General features: G+C 46.4%; 1 protein-coding gene across 2 annotated transcripts in view; it reads left to right on the top strand.

Moving 5' to 3' along the window:
• pkd1a (polycystic kidney disease 1a) overlaps positions 1-12,491 on the top strand; it is a 239,617-nt gene that overhangs the window by 105,205 nt on the left and 121,921 nt on the right. For both annotated transcript variants that reach the window (XM_072481591.1, XM_072481590.1), the window contains exons 12-15: positions 110-850; positions 5,431-5,562; positions 8,622-8,797; positions 11,318-11,454. In XM_072481591.1, coding sequence (XP_072337692.1) covers positions 110-850; positions 5,431-5,562; positions 8,622-8,797; positions 11,318-11,454 — 1,186 coding nt within the window. The remainder of the gene's footprint in view (positions 1-109; positions 851-5,430; positions 5,563-8,621; positions 8,798-11,317; positions 11,455-12,491) is intronic.

The following is a 12,491-nucleotide window of genomic DNA, read 5'->3' as shown; positions in this document are numbered from 1 at the left end:
ACTGTCTAACTATCATTACCAATGCCAGCATGTTTCCTTCCGCTGAACTTTGCGGCTAAATATTAGCAGACTATTGGAAAAATAAATTTGTATTTTTCTCCATGTTTAGCTACTGCCGACGAATGAAAGGATTGAAGTGCAGTCCAATGACATCATAGCCATTCAACACGATGGCAAGCCCGGAAGCTTCTTACAGTGCCAACAGAATGACTCGTCACCCTGGCAACAGAGTTACTTCAGTATAATCTATCCCAGTGGGAGCAGGAATCTTTGGGAAAACCTGACTGATAGCAACTGGACAGATGGCACTGTGTGCAACTTGCGTGTGCTCTACACTCCCAGGCAAGAAACTATTGCAAGAAGTCCATTGCTTCGTGACGGGCAGCAATCACCGGGCGTTTATACCTACCAAGCAACGGTGGAAAACACTCCATTCTCCAGCAATGCATCCTGCACGGTTCAGGTTGTGGCATCAATTACCGACCTCAGTGTTATTTACCCGCCCAAACAAAATGGCGTGATCTATGTGCCGAAGAATGAAGCTATCATCATCGTTAAGGTTAAATCATCTGACAGGACATCAACAAGCTGGTCCGGGAGTAACCAGAATTTCAGCTGTGAGGCAACGTGCCCCTCGGAGCTGCTTTCCAACTGTGAAAAGGACAATAATACCTGTTTCTCGCGTATCCCGCTGGCTTTCAAAGATTGCAATGTAACAAGTATCGTCATCACCGCAAAGAACAAGGTTAGCTTTGTCAACAAGACAGTTACAGTGAAAGCTGAAGATTCAATCGAAGGACTGATGATATTGCCTGACCCAAGCGTTCGGGTGTTGTCCAACTCTCTTGTGGTAAGATACGTTTTATACTTTTAGCGAGTCCTTCTTTAACCTGTAGCTCTTTTCAAAAGTTATTTTAAATCAAAAATCCAGCCGCATTTATCGACAGTATTGATTATTTTAACGCACAATGGTGAAGTATTGAGAATACCAGTCATCGTCAGAGCAGCAGATCTTAATCCCTTATTGCCATGGTCGTCTTCCAATGTCAGGGCAGGTTGCCAAAGTGTAAATTGTGAAGATTGGGGAACTTTGTTAATGCAAGCAGTTCAGCAATGCTAATCTTTAATCTCTGGTTCATGTCGTAATGGATGGGTTAAAAGTCTTTCCTGGTAGAAATGGTGTTGGGATTTTATCATGGAATCATAGAATTTACAGTGCAGAAGGAAGCCATTCGGCCCATTGAGTCTGCACCGGCCCTTGGAAAGAGCACCCTACCCAAGCCCACACCATCCCCATAACCCAGTAACCCCACCCAACACTAAGGGCAATTTGGGACACTAAGGGCAATTTAGCATGGCTCATCCACCTAACCCGCACATCTTTGGACTGTGGGCGGAAACCGGAGCACCCGGAGGAAACCCACGCACACACGGGGAGAACGTGCAGACTCCGCACAGACAGAGACCCAAGCCGGGAATCGCGCCTGGGACCCTAGAGCTGTGAAACAATTGTGCTAACCACTATGCTACTGTGCTGCCCATTTTACCAGTCCTCTGGAGATAGAAACATAGAAAATAGGAGCTGGGAGGGGCGAGGAGGAGGGGGGAGGACAGTGAAGAGGGGGGCCTTCTTTTACGGCTGCTCCAGGGTCGACGGAAAGGCCTCCAAATGCAATAGCGCGCTCGTGGCTTTGCCTCTGCCATTGGAGGCTTCACTCCTCCAAATGTCAAGGCCTACCTGCATGGCCCCAGCTCATTAATAACATTTCTTGCTGTATTTTCAGCACTATGACAGGGAACCATCCTTCTAATTGGCTGCTGCTGATAAAATACCCCTCACAATCCTACTACTTGTCCAGTTGGGCCCAGGATCCACCTTCGGTCTTGGAGGCGTGACCCATACTACGGCAGTTAAATTCCGGCCAGTGTTACTAGTGAGCCGGAATCTGTGGAATCATACTCTTCATAAAGGCAGGCTTGCATTGTATTGTGCTTTTCATGACCGACAGACATCTCCAAGCGTTTTACAGAATATAAAGTACATTTGAGATGCAGTCATTGTTGTAATGTAGGAAATGCAACGAAAAGGTTCAACTTGTAATCCCCTTGACCGTCTGAAAGTTTCCCATTGGCTCATTTTTAAAAAAATATATTTTTTCTCCATTTTCACACTTTCCTTCAAACTTTACACCCCACCAACAGACAGTAAACGGTAACAAATGCAAAATCAATCCCCTTAACAATAACAACGATCCTATCCTCCCACCACCCCAAACAACGGCTCACCTGTCAATATATGCATCCAATAAAACAAACCCTCCCACGGTGGAAACAAAAACCAAAGGAGAAAAAGAAAAAGGAGTCCTGGACCGCCCATGGCCACCATTAACCTATAGAGTCCCGTCCCCGTCCCCCCCGTCCCCCCACGACGACACTCAATGCCATCCAACCTCCGAAAGAGTACTGTACATGATATCCAAGAGTTGTAAACCCCTCCCCTCCAACTCCTCCCCTCCACTGCCTCTTGTAAAACTCCGCCCCCAATCTCGGTTCCTTCCCCCCAACTTTCCACCCCGGCTAGACCCCTCGGATCTTGTTCTGCCAGGCTCCGATGGCCGCAGGCCCTCCCCCCACCTCACTCCCATTCACTGGCTGGCTTAAACCGGCCAGCGTGGAGGCCCCCGCCCAGGTCCCTTTCCCACTTGCCCGGCCCTAGGAAGGCCCAGAAATCCCCTTTTAGCACACAAACCCCGCATATCCACCTACACCCCAAAGAGCCCTCATTTCGAGTGAAAGTCCCATCACTTCCCTTGTCCAAATATACAACATTGGCTCCTTTAGCCCATACACCTGCACACAGTGAAATACAGTCATGAGGTTACATCGGCACATGGCCAGTTCTAATTTCTCAGTTCTGCCACAGTCCTGCTGCCTTCGCAAACTCCTCCGCTGCTTCCGACGTTCCAAAATAAAAGTCCCTGAGCTTGTAAGTCACCCTCAGCTTCGCTGGATATACAATGCCGCACTGCACCTTGCTAATGTACAGTGCCCTCTTCACCCGGTTGAAGGCAGCCCGCCTCCTTGCCAGCTCCACCGTAAAGTCCTGGTATACACGTATACCAGCTCCAGCCCACTGCACCACCCGCTTCTGCTTGGCCCAGCTCAGGACCTTCTCCTTCACACTGTACCTACAGAAGCACAGAGTCACTGCCCTTGGCGGCTCACTGGCCATTGGTACAGGCCTCCACGACCGATGAGCCCGATCCAGTTCATATCGGGAGGGATCCTCCCCCTCCCCCAAAAGTTTCGCAAGCATCGCGGCAAAATACTCAATCGACCTCGGTCCTTCAACTCCTTCGAGCAGCCCCACAATCCTCAAATTCTGTCGCCTGGATCTGTTTTCCAGGTCTTCCATTTTTCCTCACAGATCCTTGTTAATCTCCATCACCTTCCGCATCTCCTTCCCCATCGAGGTAAGTTGATCACCGTGCTGCGATAACGTCTCCTCCACTTTCTTCAGCGCCTCCCATTGCTCTCGCACCTCCGCCACTGCGCTCGCCACCGCCGTCATCACCGGGGAAATCGCCTCCTCCACCAGCACACTCAAAACCTCCCTCATCTCCTTCCTCATTGTCTCCATGTATTTTGTAAACTTCCTTTCGAATTCCGCAGCCATCACCTTAGTTATTTCTTCAGCCGTAAACAATGCGGCCTCCCCTGGTGCTCCAGCCTCCATTTTCCGTGGTGACCCCGCGGTGACCTTTTCACTCCCCGACAGACCTTCAGCTGTGTTTTTTTAACGGCTGTTTTTTTGCTCACCCTCGACATTTTCCTTCCCTGTGCCTTCTCCCTGCTTCTGCCGCCTCCGTGGACCCTGGGACCGGACTTAAAGCCCCGAAAATGCCGTTCCCGAACGGGAGCCCTCCATTGTGCGGCTGCCTCCCGCCCGCCATCACCGGAAGTCTCTTCAGGGGACTCTTTGTGGCTGGTAAAGATGTATAGAGCTGCACCTAACCTGACCAGGTAATTCTTCTTGCTATTCCTACAGGACTACCTTTAACTTTGGGTGACAGAGTAAACTGGGCATGTAATAATAATATTTATTACTGTCACAAGTAGGTTTACATTAACACTGCAATGAAATTACTGTGAAAACCCCCTAGTCACCACACTCCGGCGCCTGTTCGGGTACACTGAGGGAGAATTCAGAATGTTTTGGGACTTGTGGGAGCAAACCGGAGGAAATCCGCGCAGACACAGGGAGGATGTGCAAACTCCACACAGACAGTGATTCAAGCCGGGAATTGAACCCGGATCCCTGGCGCTGTGAAGTATCAGTGTTAACCACTGTGCTACCGTGCTGATTGAAATTGGGAATATTCTCCTTTGCCTTTATTCTTCCCAAGCGTGGAAACGTCACACAAACTCCCAGAGATATTCCACGTAAAACACTGTTTGCTGAACAGTGGGAATGAGGCGCTACTTTAGGAGAAGGCCTGTGTAGAATGCAGAATAAACAGAGAAAAAAGCAGGATATCATATAGCATAGACAGAGGCCATCGTGTTGATGCCAGCTCTCTGAAATAGCTATCTAATTAGTCCCAGTCCCCTGTGCTTTCTGCATGGCGCCTACAATTTTTCCCATTTCAACTCCTCCTTCCGGTACCGTATCCTTCCAGGGCATTGGCAAGCATGGACTTCCATTGGTTCCATAATTATGATTGGCAAAGCACTGTCGTGGTTTGCCATTGCTTTTTGTAGTGTTGCTGAACAGGAAACTCTCCCACTCTTACCACCTGCCATCAGATGTATTGGAGGGATTTATGGGCTGATAATTAATCTGTTCGACCACATTATGAACCCACCTCCCATGGCTATCGAGTCCTGAAGGGGGAGCTTCTGGCCCAGAGATGGGGACGCTACCAATGCACCACAAGCCCGCCTCCATTTTGACTGCATGTCCAGTTCCCTTTCTGAAAGCTACTGCTTAATCTGTTTCCATCATCCTTTCAGACTGTGTATTCCAGATCCCCACAACTCACCTTGCAATGGAATGTCTCCTCATCTCCCCACCTGGGTCTTTTGCCAATTACCTTAAATCTGTGCCCTCTGGTTACCAACCCATCAGCCAGTGGAATCAGTTTCTACTTATTTACTCCACTAAAGCTTTTTAGGATCTTGAAAGCATCTATTAAGTCTGCCCGTAACCTTCTCTGCTCCAAGAACAATCCGGGAACTACTACACTTCAAACCTCACCCCATACTGTAGAGTTGGTATGATGATCCTTTTGATTATTTCTGATAATTGATAATATTTGGACATAAAACTTATCTCGAATTTACAGAGGTTATAAACAGTAAAGACTGTAAATAGGGTTGTACAGCATCCATTTCAAGCCAGAACTGTTTAAACTGTATTTCTGTATCTAGAGCTATACTGCGAGAGTGAGTGCTGGAACAAATGTCATGTTTAAATGGACTGTTGACGACAAGGCATCTTTCATACATTACAATCAAATATACAAAGTCATCTACCGAACCGAAGCTGTGTACAAACTCTCGGTAAGTAGAAGTGGTGGCTGGAATAGGTGATGTTATTTTTTCAGGTTAGTCTTCATTATTCTTACACCCTGTTTTAAAATGTTTTTGACCAAAGCAGTAAGATTTCCTGTCATGCTGAAAAGGTACATTTTACTGCTGGGTAAATGTGAAGCTTTCTTACATACTGGTATTATCAGGGGCCAATGTGGTGCCAATGTCCCTCAGTCAGTCATACAAAGAACAAAGAACAATACAGCGCAGGAACAGGCTCTTCGGCCCTGCAAGACTGGACCGGTCATGATACCACCCTTGGCTAAAACCCTCAGCACTTCCATGTGCCTTATCCCTCTATACCCATCCTATCCATGTATTTGTCGAGATGTCTTTTGAATGCCATTAATGTATCTGATTCGACAACCTCCCCTGGCAATGCATTCCAGGCTCTCACCACCCTCTGTGTAAAAAACCTGCCTCGCACTTCTCCTCTAAACTTTGCCCCACGGGCCTTAAACCTATGCCCCTTGGTGACTGACCCCTCCACCCTGGAAGAGAGTGCCTGCCCAACTACTCTATCCATGCCCCTCATAATCTTGTAGACCACTATCAGGTCACCCCTCAACCTCCGTTGTTAAATTGGCAAGCTGAACACGTCCACGCCCACTGAGCTGAATGTGTATACCAGAGACGTGGGCCACACATAAGCAGGTAGGAAGGCATGTTTGCCTTTATTATAAGGGGTGGTTGGAGTATAACAATATAGGGACATTGGAGCAGGAGTAAATTATACAACCTCCCAAGCCTGCTGCACCATACAACTAGATCCATCACTGATCATCTACTTCAACACCAGTTTCCCACACGATCTCCATATCCCTTGGTGTCATTAGTATCCAGAAACCATCGATCTCTATCTTAAACATACTCATGATGTGGAGATGCCGCGTTGGACTGGGGTGAGCACAGTAAGAAGTCTTACAACACCAGGTTAAAGTCCAACAGGTTTGTTTCAAATCACTAGCTTTCGGAGCACTGCTTCACCTGAGGAAGGAGCAGTGCTCCACAAGCAAGTGGTTAAACATACTGAGTGACGGAGCTTCAACAGCTCTCTGGGGTAACAAATTCCAAAGATTCACTGCCCTCTGTGTAAAGGAATTTCTCCTCATCTCAGTGTCTCAATGGCACCTCACCTCTCGATGGCCCACTCGTTATTCTGAGACTGTGACCCCCAGGTTCTAGACCCCCCAACCTTAGACAGGGGCAACACGGTTCTGCATGCCCCCTGTCTATCCCTTTAAGAATTTTGCAAGTTTCAATGAGGTCACCTGTCATTCTTCAATACAGACCCAGAAGTAAGGCTTTGATGTGGATGTCTTGCTGCAATTATTCTGGGCTCTGGTGAGGCCACACCTGGAAAACTGTGTACGATTCTGGCTCCCCTTAGAGGGGATTTGAGGAAAACGATTTTCACCCGGAGGCTGGTGGGAGTCTGGAATGCACTGCCTGGGAAGGTAGTTGAGGTAGAAAACCTCACAAACTTTAAAAAGTATTTGGACGAGCACTTCAAATGTCTTAATATTAAAGGCTAGATTAAAGTAGTATTTTTTGTTGGTGCAGGCTTGATGGGCAGAAAGGCCTCTTCTGTACTGTATGATTCTATAATCTGTGATTCTTATCATAGCAGAAATATGTTTTGCCTTAGAGGGTAACAGATCCTCTCGGTTGTTCCCTGGGTTGGAGGGGTTGTCCTATAAGGAGAGATTGAGTAGAATGGATCTATATTCTCAGGAATTTAAAAGACTCAAGGTGTTCTAATGGAAATCATTCTTAGAGGGCTTGACAGGATTAATGCTGGAAGGCCTGTTCACCCCCCACCCTCCCCCGGGATGGTGGTGTCAAAAACTAGGGGCATGTTCTCAGAATAAGGGGCGGCCATTTAGAAGAGAAATGAAGAACATTTCTTCATTCAGAAGGTGGTGAATCTTTGAAGTTCCTTATTCCAGGGGCAGGGCTTGTTCAGTCATTGACTGAGGACGATAGCTTTTTGGATACTAAGGGAATTAATGGATATGGGGATGGGTCTGGAAAGGGTGCTTGAGATAGAAGATCAGCCATGTTCCTGTTGGCGGGTGTAGCAGGTTCAAGGGGCTCACATGGCCTACTTCTGCTCCTATTTCTTGTTGTCCATTCTCATGTCCACACAAATACTGAACTATCAGTTGGAGGAGGGAGCAGTGTACACCCATAGTGGAACCCTTGAGTTTTTGAAGAAACTAGAGTAGCAGACGATCATCATGTGGCGAATGTGAGCAAGATGCCATTGGGCAGGATTTCCCCCCTCCCCCCTTGGCATCCGGCCGCTGAGATGGCTCTCGTGGAGGGAGGGGGGTGTCGGGCAACGGAGCCCCGACGGAGTCTCGGGAGCCCCAAACTACCCAGTTAGATGATATTCTGGGAAGGCAGTAGAGCCAGGGTGTGATCAATTGGGCTTAAAATCTTCAAATAAACCCATTCCAGGGGCAGCACGGCGGCACAGTGGCTAGCACTGCGTCCTGATGGGCGACCCGGGTCACTGTCGGTGTGGAGTTTGCACATTCTCCCCGTGTCTGCGTGGGTGTCACCCCCCACAACCCAAAATGATATGCAGGGTAGGTGAATTGGCCATGCTAAATTGCCCCTCAATAGCAAAAAAAATAAAATAAACCTATCCTGAGATCATGTGACTGGGTACCTGGATGCCCTCAAAACAGAAGGGGCTGTGAAAACAGGAGTGAAATAGAAAGTTTTGGAAATTGAAGACCAGAACGTTACAAATCCATGTAAAATGGATGTCATCCATTGAATGCAATGTTGTACAAAGCATTGATTTAATGGAAAGAAACACTAGCATTTGCTGAAGAAATACTTCTGAAGTGTCATCCATGATGGCATCCGATTTGTGTAAGGCAAGATTCCACAAACAGTAATGTGATTGTAATCTATCTTAGTGATGTTGATAGAGGGATTAGTACTGGCCAGGACATTGTACATTAGGAAACACCTCCTTTCCCGTGACTACTAAAGCTTCCGTTTCAATGTTGCAGCTGTTCGCATCCAATCACGTGAGCAGCCAAAAGATTATTTGCAATGTTACAGTGGACAAGAGGAATCCCTTAGCTGAGTTAAATGTCTCTGCTGTTCAACCCCCCCTTGTGCAAGGCTTGCTGTACACATTTGCTGCCAGTGTGAAGGTGGATGCAGCCGTCAATGCTACATTCAGGTAAACAGTAAAAACTACATTTTATCTTGGATCTTGGAATGCGGAGTCAAATTAACAATTTGCCAATGATACCAAACTTGGAAGAGTGGGAAACAGTGAGGATGGTTTGAATTGCCTGCACCAGGACTCAGATGGGCGAGCTGAATGGGCAGCCGAGTGGCAGATTAATTCAGCACTGGTGTGTGAGGTGGTGCATTTAGGCAGAAGGGATGGGGAGAGGCAACGTAGACTTAATGACACAGTTCTAAAGAGTGTGCAGGAACAAAGGAAAGGGGGTGCATGTGCATTGACCTTTGAAGGAGGCAGGACATTTTGAGAGAACATTTAGCAAAGCATATGGGATCTTGGGCTTCATAAGGAGAGGCAATGAGTACAGAAGCAAGAAGCTATATTGAACCGTTCTGAAGCTCTGGTTAGGCCACAACTAGATTATTGAGCCCAGTTCTGGTCACCACACTGGAGGAGATTTACCAGAATGTTCCCATGGGTGGAAAGGAGGGGATAGGTGGAGTTCACTTAAATATTAGTGGAGAATTAGAAAGACTGGGTTTGTTCCCCTTGGACCAAAGAAGTTTGAAGGGAGATGTGAGTGTACAAGATTATGCAGGCTTGGATAAGGTAGACAAGAAATATTTCTTCCCATTAACTGATTGTAAAAGGTCAAGGGGATACAGATTTAAGATGTCAGGTGAGAGATACATGGGAATGTAAGGAAGAACTTTGTTTGCCATAAGTGGTAATCACCTGGAACTCACTGTTCATTAGAGTGGTGGTCAGTGGTAACGATCAGAGATTTCAAAAGGATGTTGGATGGGCACATGAAGGAAATAAACCTTTAGAGCTGCAGGGAGGGAATGGATGTGTGGGACGGACTGGATTGCTCCGCAGGGAGCTGGCATGGTCTCAATGGATCGGGTGGCCTCCTTCTGTGCCGTGAATGACTTGACACTCTTTCCAAATAGTGATTCATTCCCTATTCATTTCTGCCTTCTCTGAAGGATTCAGCTGAAGTTTTTGGCACGTGGAGACCGTGGGTTACTTTATAACGTCCCTTCTGCATGTGCAGCCAAGGAAGAAGAGAATGGACTTCCCTAAAATTCCTGATTAACTATGCTTGAATAAAAAAGGCGAATAACATTCTTGGGTGTAAAATGGGGTATGGTGGCAAAGTGGTTATGTCACTGGACTTTTGGTGCAGAGGCCTGGACTGAAGTTGTGAGTTCAAATCCTGCTGTGGCACGTGGGAATATAAATTCAGTTCATTAAATAAATCATGAACAGAAAGATAGTATTAGAAATGACGACCATGTAGTTACCAGATTATCATAAAATCCCATCTAATTCACGAGTGTCCTTTAGGAAAGGAGATCTGCCAACTTTACCCAGTATGACCTATGTATATCTCCAGATTTAACTTCCCTCTGAAATGGTCAAGCAAGCCACTCAGTTCTATTCAAGATGGCGGCTCTTCACCATCTTCTCAAGGGCAATTAGGCATGGACAATAAATGTTGGCCATGCCAATGATGCCTACATCCCAAGAGTGTTTTTTTTTAAAGTCTATGTTCAGCCCCAAGGCAGATCCTAATTCCAGTCTCAGGCCTGGAGACAGGCAACTGAGGTGGTTTCCCATTTCTTGCCTCATGATACAGTGGTTATGTTATAAGTACCTTCTGTGAGGATGAGCTAAAAAGCCCTTATGTACCTCTTATGATGGGGAAGGCCACCTGGACCCTTAAGAATGCAAGATACCTGCAGGGAGTCACTCCAGTATTTGAATCCAGCTCTTCCCTCACTAGGGCTGCCAAGAGTGGGTCTGAAGGTGGCACAGTAGCACAGTGGTTAGCATTGCTGCTTCACAGCTCCACAGGTTCGATTCCCGGCTTGGGTCACTCTCTGTGCGGAGTCTGCACGATCTCCCCGTGTTTACGTGGGTTGCCTCCGGGTGCTCCGGTTTGCCCCCACAGTCCAAAGATGTGCAGGTTAGGTAGATTGGCCATGCTAAATTTCCCTTAGTGTCCAAAAAGATTGGGTGGGGTTACTGGGTTACGGGGATAGGGTGGAGGTGTGCATTTAAGTTGGGTGCGCTTTCCAGGGGCCGGTGCAGACTCGATGGGCCGAATGGCCTCCTTTTGCCCTGTAATTTCTATGATTCTATGAAACCCAACCTTCTTGATTCAGAGGCAGAAATGCTATCATTGAACAGTGATTATTGGGTGTATATATATGTCAAATAAATCTGTACGTGATTTAGGGGGGTCTTTTTTGTTCTGATTCCAGTGTAGGCACCTTGGAGCCTACAGTGGGATCTAGTATTCAATATATATTCCAGGGCTAAATGTCAATATGAGCCCAATCCCTCATTTCTGCTCCCCAACACCCAGCTGGTCAGGGGTTTGGAGTTTATAAGGGCTTTGCATGTGCTTTCTGCAACTTGGATCACCAATGGTGCTTGTCGATAGCAAATTGTATACCCATCTGCAGTGGGGGAACTGTGTTGAATGCTTCTGTTGTTTTGCAGGTGGTGTTTCGGAGATGGGAGTGGTGATCAGGTCTATCAGTTCACCTGCCCATATAACCTGAGTCTTTCAGTCCCTCACCTGACAGTCAAACAAGCGATGCTGCAACAAAATGTCACCCACATATACCAAAAGCCAGGTAAGATGGTGAGCTTGGACTCCTCAGTATGTGGCTGTTGGCTTGTTCAAATGCTATGATTCTTGCAAGAATGGTGTACTTTGCAGCCGCCATTGGCAATCATAAGATCATAAGAAAGAGAAACAGAAGCAGGCCATTATCCCCACCGTGCGTCCTCCGCCATTCACTGAGATCATAGTAAGAAATCTGACAACACCAGGTTAAAGTCCAACAGGTTTGTTTCAAATCACTAGCTTTCGGAGCACTGCTCCTTCCTCATATTCATGGAAGGGTTAGATTTTTCATTGACAAAGGGAGTCAAGGTTTTGGGGATAGATGAATGTAGAAATTGATATATTATATTTCACATTTGTGCCAGTAATGTTATTTAAAAAAACACCTGATTTAAAATGCATACCGGCAGTATGTCTGCTAAAGCTGCAATTAGGGACTCGTAAAAGGTGAGCTCATGATTGATTCCAACCACTTACTTGGTTATAGATAAAGGGCTAATGGAATCATGTTTTGATTGCTGGAGATTCCCTGGAGTCTAGATAATTTATGGAAAAGTGGTGTTTAGTCCTCGCGAAGCAGGTAATGGAACTTAATGGCATACAGATTATGTAATTAATGGGAAGAGCCAGGTCTGTCTGTAGTTTTGATATAGGATTTGAGTCTGACAAGACAGAAGTGTGCTCGATCTGGCCCTGAAATGGCCTTCCTCTACAAACATATCTACACAGCAAAGCAAGTAATCTGTTAGTTAACTTTATTTCTAAGTGGCATTTAAGCTGTATTGAGTTGTTTAATTTAAGTTAGTAGCAGGTATAGACAGTAAGTTCAAGTTTTTTCCTTTTCTTTAAGAACTATTTAGCTGATAATTGTAAAGTTATTTATTTGATGTTAATGTGGTTGATTCTGTGTTTAAATTAAAGTTTGTTTTGACACAAAAGATACCTATTGGTCAGAATCATCAGTCCTGGGGTGAAGTATCTGGGGCTGGTTTAGCACAGTGGGCTAAATAGCTGGCTTGTAATACAGAACAATGCCAGCAGGGC

Source organism: Scyliorhinus torazame, chromosome 17 (genome assembly GCF_047496885.1).
Source record: "Scyliorhinus torazame isolate Kashiwa2021f chromosome 17, sScyTor2.1, whole genome shotgun sequence".
NCBI lineage: Eukaryota > Metazoa > Chordata > Chondrichthyes > Carcharhiniformes > Scyliorhinidae > Scyliorhinus > Scyliorhinus torazame.
The sequence above is the reverse complement of the archived record's forward strand: the minus strand, read 5'-3'. Positions and strand labels throughout refer to the sequence as shown.